A 19,650-nucleotide genomic window follows, 5' to 3' on the forward strand; every position below is an offset into this window, starting at 1 on the left:
CGCCAGTGGCAGGGCAACAACCAGCGGTACAGCCACAGACACAGCCACCACCGCAACTACAGGGCAATCACAGTGACTTGGCTCTGGCACCGCCTACCAGGGAACAACTAGAAGCACCCTTAGGGAAGCTAGCCTTATTTTCAACAAACTGGCATTACATCACAAGAGACAAGTGGATTTTGCAGACAATAGACCAAGGTTACAGGTTTCACTTCCATACTCTACCAGGGAAGAGAGGAATGCCAAACCTACCTCCAAATCAAAAGGCAGAAGCTCTAAAACAAATATCTCAATTATTAAGGATGAGAGCTGTGGAAAAGGTACCATCTATGGAGCAAGGAAAGGGATTTTACTCCAGACTCTTCCTGGTACCAAGAAAAGAGAGCAAATGGAGACCTATTCTCGACCTGTCCGCTTTAAACACATTCCTCATTGTTCCAAAATTCAAAATGCTGACTACAGCAGCTTCTTCCCATGCTGGGCAAGGAGTCTTGGCTGGTAACTCTAGATCTCAAGGAGGCATACCTGCACGTCCCCATATGACCAAATTGCAGAAGATACCTCAGATTTCTTGCAGGATCAGAGCATTATCAATTCTCAGCATTGCCCTTTGGTTTATCTACTGCGCCCAGAGTGTTCACGAAATGCCTGGCATCAGTAATTGCTCATTGCAGGCTTCAGGGAATCCAAATCTACCCTTACCTGGACGGCTGCCTGATACAAGCGGACAACAAAAACAAGCTAGCAGAAGACTTGCAAAGGGTCATTTACCTACTACAAGCCCTGGGATATACAGTCAATATAAAAAAGTCAAGGCTGATACCATCCCAAAGGATAACCTTTTTGGATGCAGAGCTAGACACATCAAAACAAATGGCATTCCTGACAGTAGAAAAACAGAAGCAACTACCTCTCTACTTTTTGGCATTAACAAAGCAGGACCATCTAACAGCAAGAAAAGTCCTGCAAGCCTTGGGCTTCATGGCATCCTGCATAATATTGGTTCCACATGCCAGACTGCATATGAGAAAGTTACAGTGGTACCTAAGGAATTTATGGTCTCAACACAAGCACAGCCTAGAAACTCAAATTCCAATAATTCCATGCCTGAAACAAGAATTCCTATGGTGGGCTCAGGCCTGTCAGGCAAACACAGGATTGCCCTTCCACAACACTCAGCCAAGCCAAACCATCACGGACGCCTCAGACCTCGGTTGGGGGCCCACATGCTGGACAAGTGCATTCAAGGTTTATGGACTCCAGACCAGCTGCACCTACATAAACCTAAAGGAAATGCTGGCAGTAAAACTGGCAATTCAGACATTCAGACCATTTCTCCGACAAGGTCAATTGATGATAAGGACAGACAACACCACAGTTATGTGGTACATCAACAAACAGGGAGGCACACATTCGTACCCTCTATGCCGGATGGCACTGGACCTCTGGAATGTGGCCCTGAGCTACAACATTCAGTTACAAGCAATTTTTGTACCAGGAAAAGAAAACATTCTAGCAGACATATTAAGCAGGACTACCACGGATGCCCACGAATGGATGCTGCATCCAGACATCTTCAAAACCATTACAAGAAAATGGGGACTCCCAGAAATAGACTTATTTGCATCCCCACACAATCACCAGCTACAGAAATTCTGCACAAGGACGTACCACCCACTTGGTTGGAAGGTGGACTCCCTGTCTTTCAGCTGGAAAAACCTGACAGCATATGCATTCCCACCACTTCCTTTGATGCACAAGGTGTTATTGAAGATCAAAGAGGACCGTCCAAGGATCATTCTGATAGCTCCAGAATGGCCAAGACAACATTAGTACCCATTACTGAGGAGCATGTCTCGGGAACAAATGTGGCCCTTACCCCTGGTTCCCTTGCTATTAACACAGAACAACTACAACATCCTGCATCCAAACCTAAAAACGCTGCAGCTGACTGCCTGGAACATTGCATAAGGCCAATTAACCCAAATTTATCCCAAAGGGTTAAAGACATTATCCTGGAGGCTCGCAGACCCTCAACAAGGAAAAATTATTCAGCAAAATGGAAAAGATACCTCATTTGGAGTACTACAAAAGGAGAAGATGTGTCACTGGTAAACATAGCCAACATCCTGGAATACTTGGCAGAGCTCTTTCACAAAGGCCTGTCCTATTCTTCCATTAAGATTCATGCATCAGCTATTTCAGCAGAATACGACTTGGATCCTCCAGTCTTCTCACATCCTCTGCTCAGGCAGTTTCTGAGAGGAATTAAAAATGTAAAACCTCCTAGGAAACCACCATTACCAGCATGGGACTTGAACTTTGTGCTAGAAAAATTGACACTCCCTCTTTTCGAACCAGCAGCAACAGCAGAATTACAATACTTATCATGGAAAACTGCTTTCCTACTGGCAATCACTTCAGCAAGAAGGGTATCTGAGCTACAGGCATCAATGGCAGTACAACCCTTCCTGATCTTCCATCAAGATAGAGTGTCCATGAGAACAAATCCTACTTTTATGCCTAAGGTGGTCTCCAGAGTATCTTTAATTCAGGCTATCCACCTACCTACATTCTTCCCCAACCCACAGAACAGGGGAGAAAGACTGTTGCATACCTTGGATGTACATAGACAATTACGCTACTACCTGGACAGGACCAAGGGCAATAGAAAAACTGACCAGCTGTTGGTAGCATATGCAACAGGAATGGAAGGAAAAGCAATTTCAAAACAGACTATTTCCAAGTGGATAGGAAATTGTATCAGATTTTGTTACTCCTACCATGGAAAGAAAACTCCAGAAAACATCAGGCCTCACTCTACAAGGGCTACAGCCACTACAACAGCTTTCCTACGAGGAGTGGCTACCAAGGACATTTTAGAGGCTGCTACTTGGAGCTCCGTGCATACATTTGCCAAGCATTATAATTTACCTTTATACTCTAGATCCCGAGCAGGTTTTGCCACTGCTGTTTTGCAAGGGATCTTGACTACACCATAACTTCCTTTTTCCTCCTCCCCCAGTTTGGCTATGGTATTCTACCCATTTGTAAGGACTGCAGATGCATCCTTGAAGGACATAGTACAGTTTTGTACCTACCATAAATGTAGATGTCCGATAGGAATGCATCTGCAGTCAGGATTACCCACCCGCCTTTCCCCTCTGTGGTACTCCTAGGGTATTTGCCCATCTTATAGCTAGCTGGGGGAATCTATTATGGTGTATTTGTTTGTATATATGTACATACATGCTTATTTTTTGTGTTTGCTCTCTACTATTTGGAATCATTGGCATGTATCCAAATTTAGCCTTCCTAGAGGGCACCTGGCATCTGGGGCAAGAAACACTGAGGAAGATGGCGTCGGCTGATGCCTTTATACCCGAATAACTGCAGCTATGACGTCGGGTGAAGTGCGATACCAGCCGAGGCCAGACCCAGACTTTGGAATCCGGCCGACCGAAGGGCTGCCTGACGACAGGACAACCCATTTGTAAGGACTGCAAATGCATTCCTATCGGACATCTACATTTACGGTAGGTACAAAACTGTACTTTTTCACCTCTGGTAGGGGAGTTTACCAGCTGATCCAGGGCATTTGAGTTGATGAATTCCAGGAAGTGCTGGGCCTGGGAACTTGTACTCAAGTAGTTTTCCCAGTGAATGGTAGGGTAATTGAAATCGTCCAATATCAGGGTGTTTGGTAGGACCTTCATGTTTTCCAGTGTCTCCAGAAAGGTGGAGTGGTGGTCCTGGGTCATGGAGGGTGATCTGTATGTTAGTTGCACATGGATGATCTCAGAGGTATCATGCTGCACCACTAACCTGTAGGTGTAGGTATCCTTGATGAATATGAATACACCCCCTCCTTTTGTGTTTTGGTAGTGCAGATTTCTTTGGTGATATGAAAGGGCAGACAGGAATGTCGGAAAAGGGTGAAATATGGATAAAAAGGCAATGTTTAAAGGGCCCTGAATTTTGAGGTTTCAGTAGGTAATGTTAGGCATTTTATTTCTTAGGAGCAAAACAGAAGTAAGCCATATGAGTGTTTGAAACTCAGGAATGCAAGCACTCATACATTTGTGTATATACTAATTCAAAGATTGCAGTATTTTGAGGATTCCCTATATTCCAATGCTCAGTGATCTCAGGGTTAGTATATATAAATAGCAGAGTTATCATGGGAAATATTGCCTCACATTGGGGTGCAGGGGTTGTAAATCCCCCTGCAAAAAGTACTTATAGAGTTTTATATGGAATTTTGATTTTCATAGGTTCATAGGTGTGTACTAGGCTAATGGCCCTGCAGCCTTTCCAAGCTTAGCCCATAGAAGTGCCCTGGCATTGTGGCACCTCAGGGTGAACTTTCTATTACACATCCACTCATCAAGATTTCTCTTGAAGAGGGACAGCAAGGTGCTCTGCTTGACATGTATGGGAAGTCTATTCCAGAGCATGGACAGTCTCTGGGTGAGGAACCTGTCTCTCCAGCATGTTCTGTTGATTGTGGTAATGAGGGTTGAAGTCTGTGGAGCATGTGGTGCGGAGGGACTGGGATTTCTTTAGATGTAGCATTTCCAACAGAGCTGGGTCAGATATGGCTTTGTAAGTCAAACAGAGATCACCTCTAAGTACGTGATACGAGACAGAGAACAGCTGGAGTCTTTTCATTGTGTTTTCTGTACTTTATGCATTTAATGTTCACATACTTGAGTGTTGAATACATATATCGAACTATCATACACCCATATGATTTGATTTTTCAGTACAAAGTGATTGAACAACTTCATAATTATCTGACTCTTCTTGGTATTATCTATAGTAATTTGCTAGCAGTTATAACTGATTTTTTTTTGTCTTGTAAAGTGTTGGCGTTTAAGCAAATGAATCTTAGGAGCTAGTTAGAGTGTTTTTAACTGCTGTACAAAGAGATGAAACATAACTTAATAATGTATGCCAGTGTGAAGTGTTACCCACCCTTTTGGAGTTGTATGCATCAAGATCGTAAAGCAAACAAGCTAAACCAAACCGTGGCATATAGTCAAATCAGCCTACACATACAGACAAGTGTTTGGTAGGACCTTCATGTTTTCCAGTGTCTCCAGAAAGGTGGAGTGGTGGTCCTGGGTCATGGAGGGTGATCTGTATGTTAGTTGCAATTGCTTCCAAGTCTTTAGAGCTTGGAAGTAAGGACTGCCACCTCCCCAAATGTCTTTCATTTTTTCACCTACTTCACAGAAGATAACCATCATCTGCTACCAATTACTCTCCTAATTGTATGAGTCTACTGGACCCACTTTAACCTCACCCGGGTTAATGGCTCAATCCAACCTATGCCGAGACCATTGAGGATATTGAAAGACCACTACAGCATCATACTGCTACCATGGAAAGTGCATTAACACCCCACCACCCTAATATAGCCTTACAAACTGCCTGCTTACTCAAGGTGCGTGCATGCATGCTTCCTTAACATGTGCAGACTCTCGGCCACTTAGAGTGCAGAGTTCACTAGGCTCTTAATGCTGCTATTGCATTGAACCTTTGCAACCTTCCTACACCAAGAATGAAAGACAAACCACCAGTCACTCACTACTGTCTTCCTCCACCTGGTCACCCAAGTACCACTACTACTAGACAAACATGGGTATTTGGCAGAGCATTCAGAGCTTTTTAGCCCTCTGTGCTATATGCCAGGGCTCCCTTTCCTGAATTTCTGAGAAAGCAACTCACTGTGAAGCATTTCACAGTTGCCTTTTGACAAACCATAAGTGTTCCATTACAGCATTCCTGAGATCCTTCAGTTATAAGGTGGGGACTGAAGGGTGACTATATATATATATATATATATATATATATATATATATACACACACATACGTGTGTGTATGTGTTTGTGTGTGTATACATATAGATAGACAGATAGATATAGGCCTATCTATATATATATATATATATATATATATATTTATATGTGTGTGTGTGTGTGTGTGTGTGTGTGTGTGTGTGTGTGTGTGTGTCTGTATGCGTGTGCATTATGTGTACACACACACACACACATATATATATAGATAGATATATATATATATATATATATATATATATATATATATATATATATATATATATATAGATATATATATATATATATATATATATATATATATATATATATATGGGTCTACTGCTTTTGGTCAAATTACATTTGGTCGAAAATTATTTCAGGCAGTTCACGTCACTGAAAATGCATTTCACTGAAAACCCATTTGGTCGAAAATGGAATATAGTCCCTGCCCCACTGCAGTGTGACCCTGGAGTAAGAATATAAAGTAAGGGGGGGTGTGGGGGCCCCACATAATTGCAGTGTATGCACTATTATATACCTGTGTATCCATTAAAAATACATTGAAACATATAACGTCAGTAAAAACTGGTTGCAAAATGTGGGGGCTACGCCCCTCACACCCCGCAATGTGGGGGGATGTGGCCCCCCAACTTTATATTCTCACTCCAGGGTCGCACTGCAGTGGGGCAGGGGCTATATTCCATTTTCAACCAAATGGGCTTTCAATCAAATGAGCTTTCAATGAAGTGGGCTGCCTGAAACCATTTTCGACCAAGTGTAACAACTAAAAGCAGTAGACCCATGTGTGTGTGTGTGTATATATATATATATATATATATATATATATATATATATATATATATATATATGTGTGTGTGTGTGTGTATATATATATATATATATATATATATATATATATATATTTTTTTTTAAATAACGTTTTTATTGAAAGAAATTTAATTATTGTAAGTCAACATGAACAAACACAACAGTAGGTGTGTGTAGGAATTGAACAGCATATTGTTATGCATTTTCAGTTTGTACATAGATTATAAACATCTTGCTGTGGGGAAATTTATTTAATAAAGGAACAATTGTACAGAGACAGATCATCAATCTGTCGTTTTTAAGAATCTTATGTGATGAGTAATCTAAACCATATTAATTTTTCCAGTTGTTTACAATTATGCTGGTGTTTAACAATGCCACAAAAGTTTACTTTCTTAATGTTTTTTCGACAGGTGATAAAGGTTTTTCTGGACCATCTGGTCCTCCTGGCTTGCCAGGTCTAACAGGTCTGCCTGGGAGTTCGAAAGGCTCGCAAGGTGATCCAGGTTTCCAAGGTCTTCCAGGGAGGCAAGGTGCCCCAGGGGAAGTAGGAGTGAGTGGTATCACTGGATTTCCAGGAATTGCAGGGCAAAAGGTAATGGTGTCTATTTGTTCTTCTTGTCCCACTCTGAAGAGTTGTGCTTGAGTAATTTAAAGGGAGTTAGTCCTATGCAGAAAACGTAAATAAAAGGTTTAAGAAATTTCCAAAAGGAAGGCTTTCTTCTATGTCTGGGTCTTTTCTGTGCTTTTTATTGGCTGATACTGCAACCCCTTATACATATGAATTGTATAACAAGATTTAAATTAAGTAAATATCTGTGATAAGACATTTAATGTTAGATATTGCAACAAACAGAATCAGATGCAGATGTTATAAATATTTTTGAGAACTGGAAGTGGAAAGCCTGGCAGTATACCTGATTAATGCTTATAAATGATCCTGTGTTTACTTTTTATCTTCTTATGGGCTACCATCATTGAAATTCTTTTGACAATCTTGATCGTTGTCTGCCACTGTCTGTCTATTATTGTCATCCTCATTCTTCCTCATACTAATTGAACATTGACTTAGTTGTTGTTGACATTGCAGTGGTGAATAGGATTTCCCTCCAAGAAAATGGAGAGTTTGTTATTATCCATGTGTGGATCAAGGTTTAGTAGAGAATAGATTTGATATGCACTAGGCTGCTGCCCTAGTGAGTTAGTGACATTCATCTTTGTTAGCTAAGCTTTTGCAGCTTTCATCTGGAAGTAGTATATTCAGGACCAAATTCAGCACTAGGTGACCTATGCAGCTGCCTAGGGCCTGCTGGCTTGGGAGGGTGGGTGGCACAGCATTAATTTGGTTAAAATTAAAAAAAGAAAAGTCTTCTACCTCACTTTTCCTACTCTCTCTATGTTGTGTTGTCTTGTGTCTTTGTGCATGCATCTTACTGCTTTAGGATTTTCCAGCCAATTGAAGTGGACAAATGCATGCAGAGCAATGCACAAGATTTGATGTCCAGAACACAATAGTAGAGTGTTGCACTTACATTGGATAGGTACAAGTTTTGGAATTTGCAGTAACATTTAGCATTAAACCTTAGAGATTCTTGAATGGCGCACTTGCAGAGAATTTGCAGCATCATTAAAACCTTAGCAATTTGGTTACACAAGTTTCAGAACTTGCAGGTATGAGCTTGGAAGTGTGTGTGTGTGTGTGTGTGTATGTGTGTGTGTGTGTGTGTGTGTGTGTGTGTGTGTGTGTGTGTGTGTAGTTTACTTAATTAATTTACTCAGGCCCAAATCCTGGACTTTGGCTACAAGAGATAAGAGCCTTAATCCTCTGCTGCAGCTGCCAGACTGCTTGGTTACAGGTAGACATTAGAATTTTTTGAAACATTCTGAAATGGGTACTTTGGTCATGTATTGGTTCATACAGTTTGTTTTGCTGCTTAATAGAAAAAAATGTTCAAAGATACAAATTTAAAAATGCACTCTAATAATAAATGTTGCTGTATTTAGTAAGACATATGTTAAATTAGGAAGGTGAATCAAATAATAAATGCATTTATGCATGGTCCTAAAAATGTATGCAGGGGGTCCATGGTTTGCATACAGCTCAGGCACCAAGGTACACTTAATCCACCACTGGCCAGGTGCATTTTCAATTAATCTGAGTTGCAGTACATTTTTAATGAATGTCAGTTTCAATGTATTTTTATTGAATGCAAGTTTCAATGCATTTTGAGCAATGTAAACTTCAAAGGAAGAGAAGTTTATTGCTGTTCATGCCAAGTCTCTTTTCTATATGCAGCTTTTTTTAGCAAAAGGCCATCGGTGTTGGTGCAGTAAAATCTGAAAGTGGTGGTAGTAGTACAACAGGTAGCATACTTACCTTTGGTGCAGAAATGGGTTCTACTCCCACACCATGTAGATGAATTACTGACACTCCCTTGAGTGTGTTGTCCTTCAGATGAGGTGTTAAGCGTAGGCCCTGTCTGCCTACATTGGTGCTAGATACTGTGAGATCTTTTCTGTCTAACTGAGCTATCAAAAAGAGTAGGGGAATAAATTCCCAATGTCTAGGTAGTAGTAATAGTATAAACACCACCAAGGATCTTCCCTAAAAAGAGGCTACTAGCCTAGTGGGACTAACGTGGCCAACAAAGGCTAAATAAATTCAAATTTTTAAATGAAATTACAGCCACATCTCTGTCTTCATTTCAGATGTAAAGTAAATAGTATGCATGCTGACAGTTTTGAACAGTGTTTGTGGTAACTGGAGGAAAACACACAAGTATTTGGATGCCAAAATGGCTGCAGGGTGTGGGATGGCCCTGGTCCATTACCCCGCTTAGAGCCTCATTTGATCATGATCCGTCTCAGAGTATATGTAATAATATTGAGAATAAGGTATCCCTATAAGTCTGTAGGTCTGTATTTTCCTGAAGTAGTGGTCTTTCCAGGGATTATGATTTGCTTTTTCATCATGCTTTCCACGATATAATGATAATAATGAAAGTCCATAGCTAGCACCAAGTCCTGTAAATTGCATTATTTTCTTGATATGTGCCGGAGGGATGTTTCTCAGATAACAAAATAAGGCAAATAATGTTACACTTTCTATGATGCGAATTTATGCAGTGGAGTGTTTAGTGATTTTTTTCCTTCAGTGACATTCTCAGGGCTTCTGTTTTGTTTACTGGGTAGAGTGCACTTGTTCTTCCATTATCTATTCATGTAAACTGAAAAGACCTGTTATCTGGTAGCCAAAACTAGATGAAAAAAATAATGAGCAGGTTAAAGCACCACTAGACAACAGTAATCATGCTTCTGTGTGGTTTACAGTAGGGGAAGGGTAAAAATACATAGGCAGAAGACAGTGGTGTGGAATTTTAAGGGACCAAATTATTCTGTACTGAGAGAATGAATGAAAGCTTAGTTAGAACAGTGGGAGCAAATTGAAGGAGTAAACAAGCTGTGGAAATGGATCAAATAAAGAGTACTCAAGAGATGTTCATCGTGTTATCCTGCTGCAGTCATCACACTTGGGTTATCCTGCCGTCAGGTGGTCCCGCAGTTGGCCTGAGTTCCAAAGTCTTGGTCCGGCGTCAGTTGCTGTCACTTCTTCCCTGACGTCAGTGCGCCAGGGGTATATAAGAGGCATCTGACGCCATTTTATTCAGTTTTTCTTGCCGCGCAGTGCCCAAAGCAGAAGCAGTGTGCAAGTGCTGGTCGGCCGACACCTGAGATTTTCAATTTGAATTTCAGTCCGAAGTCTTCAATAAAGCTAAGTACCTCATTGGAGAACCTTTTCTTGCCTCAGTCCGATGTCAGAAAAAGTTAACAATTGCATTTCTTGTGGGAAGCAAATACCTCATAAGGACTTCCATTCTTATTGTATTCCTTGCCTAGGCCCAGACCACGACGTCACAGGTTGTCAATTTTGTGCTAGGTTTAATAAAAGAACTATCAAACGCCGTTTTGACTTCGCACAACATTACTTTGGTAGGGATTTTAATTATGTCATGCCGTCGGAGCAGCTGACGACTGGCATGCATAAAAAACGCAAGGATAAGCGCAGGCAGCCTAAGAACAAGCTAGACTCTGAGGCCTCTGCTGGGCCTGTCGCCGGTTCTCCGGTTTTCAGTGAGGCACCTACGCAGCCCCTGATGACCGCAGAATTGGAACCCCAGACAGCTGCAGATTTTCAAGCAGAGTGTACAAGGCCGACGCAGCCATCTTCATTAGGCCCTTCTGACACCGAAGCAGAAGGAGACCCCGGTGCAGTGGAAACACCTTCGGTTGCAGAAGGTGTCTTCAGACCGACTACACTCACCATTAAATCTTATGCTAAGCTTAAAACTCCTTTAAAACCAAAAAAGACTGTACATCAGTCTACAGTTCAAGGCCCCATGCATAAGAAACAGATGCTTAAGATGGCTGAAGATTTGATTACAATAATCAGGGGTTCCCATCCCCCTCCAGATAAAAGACCAAGACAAGAGGAGGATTATGCTTCCTCTGACCAGGTTTCAGTTTCCTCAGATTCTTCTGAGGAACAGGATTACACTTTTCCCCCTTATGAAGACTCTGATGCTGAAGACTCAATTCCCTCAGCATCTCTCCCTGAAGACTACTCCTTTGGGGAAACTTTACATACCATGAGGGAACATTTCCACTGGGAAGGCCAGGACTACTCTGATTGTAAGAAAAGGCTCCGAGATTTCCTTTTACTACCCCAGCACAGACCACTTGCTATCCCTCCAGTTTTAGATATTGTGGATGTTTAATTGGAGTCTAGTCTAAATCCAGACTCACTTATCTCCTGCTCCAGCCAAACCAGACAGATACTACAGAGTACCTGACTCACACAAATTCCTTTATAAAAGCCCTGTGGCTGACCCAGAAACAGTTTCCAAGGGTCCCAAGGGGGCTAAAGCTTCTATGGCTAAAAATCCTGTGCCCTCTGAAAGGGATTCCAGAGCCCTAGATAGATGGGGAAAGAAAATATACACCTCAGCAACTCTGGCTATGAGAGCATTAAATTGTCAGTTTCACATGCTGAAATATCAGCAATTCCTAATGTCTCAATTGAAACAAAAAAATGAGCACACATACTGAACAATCTGCAGGATCTGTTGCATGCAGCTGAACAGGTGGGCAAACATACTTTATAATGTGGATTTGATTCATTGGAAGCTTCCTGTAGAGCAGCTGTTACTGGGTCTGTCATACGTAGACATGCTTGGTTAAAAGAACAAACCCTACCTGATCATGTTAAAGAAAAATTATTGGATGCACCTTTACAGCAGGATGTATTATTTGGTGTCAAAGCAGAAGATGTTTTAAAGAAAATGGAGGATAAGGCAAAGTCTATGCAGACTTTCAAGGATTTTTTACAGGTACAACCCCCTCGTTTCAGCAGAAATTGGCCAACAAAAAAACTGGTCCTTTCCAGCTTCTGACAGATCACAGAGGGGCAAATACTGACACCCAAGGGGCAGAGGTCAGTCACAAGGCCCTTACAAACCTCGCCAATGGGGTACTGCTACCCAGAAAGGAGGAGAAGACAGGCCCCAAGCTAGCAGAAGACAAACACAATGACTCAGTCCTCAAACTTACAAGCAAATCTCTCCTGGCAGCTCCCTTGGGAGGAAAATTAGCATATTTTGCAGACAACTGGCACATCATCACAAAAGACAAATGGGTCCTAAACATTGTCTCACAAGGATACAGATTCCACTTTCATACCTTGCCAAGGATAAAAGGAATGCCAAACCTGCCACCAAATCAATGGGCAGAGGCACAAAAACAAATTACAGCTCTCATGGACATGAGAGCCATTCAACAGGTACCTACACAGGAGCAAGGACAAGGATTTTACTCAAGACTCTTTCTAGTCCCAAGAAAAGACAAAGCATGGAGACCCATTCTGGATCTTTCAATTCTGAACACCTATCTGCAAGTACCAAAATTCAAGATGCTAACACTACAGCAGCTTCTTCCCATGCTGGGCAAGAATGCTTGGCTAGTAACGTTGGACCTCAAGGAGGCATACCTGCATGTCCCTATCAGACAAAATTGAAGAAGATACCTCCGCTTCATTGCAGGTTCAACGCGTTATCAATTCTCTGCACTGCCCTTTGGCTTATCTACTGTGCCCAGGGTCTTCACAAAATGCCTGGCACCAGTAATTGCATACTGCAGACAAAGAGGAATTCAAATATACCCATACCTGGATGACTGCCTTATTCAAGCAGAAAGCAAGAACATTCTTTTAAAACATCTGGCATTTGTCAAACACCTTCTAAGTTGCCTAGGGTACACAGTAAACGAAAAGAAATCAAAACTAGTGCCCTCGCAAAACATAATATTCCTGGGTGCCAGCTTGAATACAACGGCCCAGATGGCTTATCTCATGCCAGACAAGCAACAACAGCTGACTCAGTATTTCAAAATAATGGTAACAAAGACCCAACTCCCTGCAAGAAAAATTCTGCAGGCCTTGGGATTCATGGCATCTTGCATACTACTAATACCTTTTGCAAAATTGCATATGAGGAAATTACAATGGTATCTGAAAAGCATATGGACTCAGCACAGCCACAGCTTGGAAACAATGATGCCACTCATTCCCTGCCTTCAACAGGAGTTTCTATGGTGGGCACAGGCATGTCACCTCAACAAGGGTCTGCCTTTCACCTTACCCACAGCCAGGCAAACTATGACAACAGATGCATCGGACTATGCCTGGGGAGCACACATGGCAGGACAGTGCATTCAGGGCAAATGGACTACAGATCAAAGGCATCTGCATATCAATCAAAAAGAAATGCTAGCAGTACAGAATGCCCTAACAGCTTTCAAAGACCTCTTACACCCAGGACAACTAATAATAAAGACGGACAATACCACAGTAATATGGTACATAAACAAGCAAGGGGGCACACATTCCTACTCTCTATGCAGGCAAGCAATGACCTTGTGGAACACAGCACTGTCTTACCAGGTTCAATTACAAGCACAATTCCTGCCAGGAAAGAAAAACACATTGGCAGATGACCTAAGCAGAAACATCATGGATCCCCACGAGTGGAAACTACATCCACAAGTATTTGCAATGATAGCTCAAAAATGGGGACGCCCAGACTTAGATCTGTTTGCCAGCCCCCAAAACATTCCAACTTCAAAAATTTTGCACAAGGACATTCCATCCACAAGCTTGGAAAGTGGACGCCCTCTCATTCATTTGGAAAACATTAACAGTGTATGCCTCTTCTAGCAAAGGTACTGCTAAAAGTCAGATTAGAGAGGCCACAAATGATACTCATTGCACCAGACTGGCCACGCCAGCATTGGTATCCAATTCTAAGGAATATGTCCCATGGCCCACCATGGATTTTACCACAAATTCCCCACCTGCTCACCCAGCGAGACAATCAGATTCTACACAGCCAGCTCAAGACTTTAAACCTGGCTGCATGGCAAATTACCTAAACAACCAGCCAACACCTTTATCCAAAGCTGTTATGGATGTCATTCTGGAGGCCAGGAGGCCCAGCACCAGGAAAACCTATTCAGACAAATGGAAAAGATAAAGGCCAAAATCCCCTTGATCCAAACATTCCTCAGATTCTACAATATTTAACTGAGATGTTGCACAAAGGACTTTCCTTTTCATCTATTAAGATCCACGCCTCAGCAATTTCAGCTCATTACAACACGGATCCTCCTTTATTCTCACATCCACTCCTAAGACAGTACCTCAGAGGGGCTCAGAACATAAGACCACCCAGGAGGGCACCAACACCTACTTGGGATCTCAACTTTGTTCTGGAAAAGCTTACACTGATGCCCTTTGAACCAACTTTTTCAGCTGATTTAAAATTTCTTTCATGGAAAACTGCCCTGCTACTAGCAATAACCTCAGCTAGAAGAGTCTCAGAGCTACAGGCACTAACGTCTGTAGAGCATTTCCCCATTTTTCGTCAAGACAGAGTCTCTCTACAAACTAACCTTTCCTTTATGCCAAAGGTGGTATCCAGTGTGGCCCTAAACCAAACCATTCATTTGCCCACCTTTTTCCCAAATCCCCAGAACAAAGGAGAAAGACTCCTGCACTCTTTGGACATTCACAGGCAATTACATTACTACTTGGATAAAACTAAGGCTTTCAGAAAATCTGACCAGCTCTTTGTAGCCTATGCTGCAGGATCACAAGGAAAAGCTATCTCAAAACAGACCATTTCTAAATGGATAGGGCATTGCATGCATTTCTGCTACACGCATCATGGGAAACCGGTACCTGCTAACATTAGGTCCCACTCCACCAGGGCTACAGCAACATCAGCAGCCTTTCTCAGGGGAGTGCCAACCAAGGATATTCTGGAAGCTGCAACTTGGAGTTCAGTGCACACCTTCACCAAACACTATCACTTACCTCTATAGTCTAAGACTAGAGCTGGTTTTGCCACTGCAGTTTTGCAGGGCCTACTAGCTTCTTCTAACTCTGTTTAACTCCACCACCCATCCTTAGCTTTGGGATTCAACCAAAGTGTGATGACTGCAGCAGGGTAACACAATGAACATAGTACAGTTTTGTACCTACCATAAATGTAGATGTTCGAGTGTTCACCCTGCTGCAGTCCAGGTTACCCTCCCTCCATCCCCTGTGAACTAGCTGAACTTATCTATATCACTCTATCCTATACAACCTCTGTGGTGTATTTGCTTGTGCCTGAAGGTATTGTTTTATTTTTATATAGCTCTCTCTCTCTCTCTATATATATATATATATATATATATATATATATATATATATATTGCCTACCTATTGGGGGCACCTGACATCTGGGGCAAGAAAAACTGAATAAAATGGCATTGGATGCCTCTTATATACCCTTGGCACACTGACGTCAGGGAAGAAGCGACAGCAACCGACGCCGGACCAAGACTTTGGAACTCAGGCCAACTGCGGGACCGCCTGATGGCAGGATAACCCAAGTGTGATGACTGCAGCAGGGTGAACACTCGAACATCTACATTTATGTTAGGTACAAAACTGTACTTTTTGGGTAAGGGTGTGAGTAACAGACAAAAACAGGTGACGGTGAATGTAGGCTAGCAATCAGGGCAAAATATAGTGCCTACTAGAGATGGTGGATAAAAGGGATAAGGCAGTGGAGGAAGAAGAGCAGCAAATGTGAGAATGGCAGAAGGGATCACAATTGTAAACAAGGGCTTTTTTAGATAATTATCAGAAGGGAGTGAAGGGATGGACAATCCTTATCAGACAAAGCAAAATTGTGATGGGGAACTGGAAATTCATCCCTGGATTGGCACCTGTATCTCTAATGGATACAGGCAGCCCATAAATGATTTATCTCCTAGGCCTCTGCTTACACTTATCAAGGGTATCAGAACTTGTCAGAGATTTGGGATGCATGGCTTGGCTAAAAAGGCCTTTGTGGTTGTTAGCCTAGTAAACACTTATGAACCTATGTGAAGGAGATCACAGAATACTGGAGAAAATCACAGAGGTACTGAATGTGTTTTGTTGCTTTAGAATTCACAACAGAAAGTGATGTAAGGGTGCCACAGTGGAAGAGAGGTATGGAAAATTGTGAGAGTACACCAGGATAGAGAGGGGAGGTGGAGAGGGAACTGGATGTCCTTAAGGAATCCTTAGGGAGGAGTAAGCACAAGAACCAGATGGTCTAACTCCCCAACTCTTCAAGAATCTTGCCATGGTGCTGGCAGACCCCTGATGGAGTTCTTCTGTGGATCACTGGTTAGTGCTGAAGTACCTGTTATGGTATCCTTATATGGGAAAAAAATCTAAAGAAGTACAGACTCAATAGTTTAAAATCATTAGCAGGGAACATCATAGGAAGAATCCTAAAGGGAAGGCTGGTAGCATTTCTAAAAGACAACACTCTTTAGGAAGGTTACTAACAGGAGTATATGGCCGAAGGAACAGTCATTTAAATCTGATCTAGTTTGGTGTCTGGGTTATGACTCCGCTTAAAGAAACATATCAGTTACCTCGACTTCAGCAGTGTATTTGCCTAAGTCCTATAAAGGAGGATTTTATTTTTATTTATTTATTCACAGTTTGTTTACCAGGATAGTCCATTGGGTCACAAGGAACCCATTTTCAATGGAGTCCTGGGGAGAAAAGCTCCAGTAAATTACAAGTATAATAAGTTTCAGAATTACAAGATTATAGGATAACAATTCCTACAAATTTTACAAAATGGTTAATCAGACATTAGAAAGAGAATACGTGGTAATAACAGTTACAATAAATTAGCCTGTGAAAAATTCCATTATATACAAATTAAGGTAGTAAAAAAAAGAATGCAAATTCCTTCTGGAAATTATGGGCTAAAGGAGGTTATTAGAAGATATGATTGGGTAAAGAGAGAATTATAGTAGGATGTTATGTAGGATGAGAGCAAGAGCATTCCCATTGTGAGATTAGGTGTGAGTGAAGTAAAGTTTTAAAGTTAGAGAGACTGTTAGTGGTACGGATAAGAGATGGGAGAGAATTCCACTGATGTGCTAAGCAGAAGGAGAGAAGATGTTTGCCTGGAGGGTAGACAGGTTTATGTAGCTCGATTAGATTTTGTAAGTTAGATGCGAAGGCATCTGTTTGGACGATGCATTTGAAAGGTAGAGGCAAGGGAGGGACAGAGAGAGGGGCAAAAATAATTTTGGGTGCCTGGATAAGTTGGATATAAGTAAGATAATTGGGAAGTTCAAGCCAGTTCAGTTGGTGCAGGGAGATGCAGTGATGGATATTGGATCTGTGGCTAGTTGCAAATTTTGAGATTTTTATAGTAACAGGAGGAGAGTTTAATTTTGAGGGAGGATTGCAGATTGGTAAGAATAGAGGCACCTTACAGGAGGGAAGGGATGAGGTATGTATTGGCAAGAACGAGTCTGGTGGAGGGAGAGATGAAACAGTTGTGGCAATAAAGCATACCAAGTTTCTTGTCAGTTTTTTAAATATTTACCTAAATATGGCTATCAAACTTTAGTTGGTCATCGATGATGATTCCTAACAATTTACCAATGGAGACTGTTTCAAGAGGAGTGTTATTTTGGCTGGTGATAGAGAAAGAGTTTTTGTCTAGGGTGATGCTTTTGGGGGGGGGTATCATTAATTTAATCTTGGATGCGTTTAGTGCTAGGTGGTTATCTAGCATCCATTGCTCAGTAGAGAAGGCATCTTGGGTTAATTTTGCTAAGGAAGAGGTGGAGGTCGCAGAACAGATTATTGTCGAGTCATCTGCATATTGGATGAGGTTGGCATTAGGAATGGCGTGGTGAAAGTCATTAATGAAGACACTGAATAGTAGGGGCCCTAGAACTGAGCCTTGGGGCACGCCTGTGGGAGTGTTTAGGAATGGTGAAGTAGCTTTTTTCCACCTAACTGCTTGTTGCCTATTCGATAGTTAACTGGTGAACCAGTTAATAGAGGAGTGGAGAAGATTTAATTTAGAGAGCTTAGAAAGGAGAAGGTTATGAGAGATGGTGTTGAAGGCCTTAGAGAGGTTTGGAGGAGGTGGATATAATGTGACCAGTGTCACGGGTTTTGTTTACGGTTTCTAGGAAGGAGAGGAGAGTGGTGGTGGTGCTATGGCCTGGTTGGAATCCATTCTGGGTGGGAGTAAGAAGGTTATTGTTTATTAGATTGGGTAAGAGTTGTAGGTGGATGCATGTTTCGAGAAGTTTTGAAATAGGGAATAAGATAGCGATGGGACAGAAGTTTGAGATTTCATTATTGTTACCGCCTTTATGTAGTGGAATAATAAAGGCCTTTTTCCAGAGGTGGAGGACCTGGCTTTCTGAAATTGATCGATTTATTAGGATGCAGATTGGGAAGGCAATGGCTTCTGTGGCTATCTTAAGGAAGTAGGGTAGTATTTCATCAGGAGCATTAGAGCAAGGTTTCAATTTTAGAAGAAGTTTTTTTATGGTATAGATGGGAATGGGGTTCATGGAGAAGGGTGCAGGTTGGGAGCTACAGATACTGGAGGAGGGGATGTGATGAGGTTATTGTGGGGGAACACGGTTATCAGTGAAGGATGATGTTAGTTTGGAAATAGATTCAATAAAGAATGTGTTGAATTGAGTAGCTAAATCTGAGTCAGAGGCATTTGGGTTGGGGCAAGGGTTTTCTTTGTTACCTGGGTTAAGAAGAGAGGAGATTCCATCCCAGAATTTTTTAGGGTTATTGTTGTGGTGGACTTGGAGAGTGGAAAAATAGGCTTTGCGGTCTGAGTTAATAAGTTTTTTTAGTGTGTTGCGAAGTGTTTTGTATTCATTAAAGGAAGTAATAGTTTTTGTTTTATAGTAGTGTTTCCAAGCTTTATCATGGAGTCGCATGGTGGCTAGGATATTCTTAGTTAGCCAAGGGAATGGAGTTACTTTTAGTGTTTTGTTTTCCAGGGACTGAAGGAGTCTAGCAGGTTTAAGAAGGTTTCATTGAAGTGGGTAACAGCATTTTCCAGGGGTAGAGTTTTGAGTGAGTTCCAGTTAGTATTCTTTAGTGCATCTGAGAATGCATTAGGGTTAAAGTTTTTTAGGCACCAAGTAGAGGTGTAAGTGTGAGAAAATTGTAGGAAGGTGGAAAGGCGATGGCCAAAAGTCAGATGGTGGTCACCTAGGGGGTCTGGAAGGGTACCACTATTGGAGAAGTAGTGAGGAATGGAAACTAGGATCCAGTATAGGGTACTGCCGCAAGAGAACTCTTTGGAAGGTCCGGTTATGGAGTTAATTAGTTGAGTGAAGTTATAAAGTTATATATTTAGAGAGTTAGTAGGAGATTGAATTGTGTCCCAGTTAATGTTAACATCCCCCAGGATTATAGTTTCATTAGTGATATTGGTCAAGAGCCAGGAGAGAATGTCCTCTAACATTGAGACATTGTCTCCAGGAGGGATATAAAGGGTGGTAATGCAGATACATTTGTGAACTGAATGAAGG

General features: G+C 41.8%; 1 protein-coding gene across 3 annotated transcripts in view; it reads left to right on the forward strand.

The window, feature by feature from the left end:
- COL4A6 (collagen type IV alpha 6 chain) overlaps positions 1-19,650 on the forward strand; it is a 4,024,271-nt gene that overhangs the window by 3,334,007 nt on the left and 670,614 nt on the right. For all 3 annotated transcript variants that reach the window (XM_044057202.1, XM_044057203.1, XM_044057204.1), the window contains one exon: positions 7,086-7,267. In XM_044057202.1, the coding sequence (XP_043913137.1) occupies positions 7,086-7,267 (182 nt within the window). The remainder of the gene's footprint in view (positions 1-7,085; positions 7,268-19,650) is intronic.

The sequence above is a fragment of the Protopterus annectens genome, chromosome 15.part0, assembly GCF_019279795.1.
Source record: "Protopterus annectens isolate FY-2018-M chromosome 15.part0, PAN1.0, whole genome shotgun sequence".
NCBI classification, from domain to species: domain Eukaryota; kingdom Metazoa; phylum Chordata; order Ceratodontiformes; family Protopteridae; genus Protopterus; species Protopterus annectens.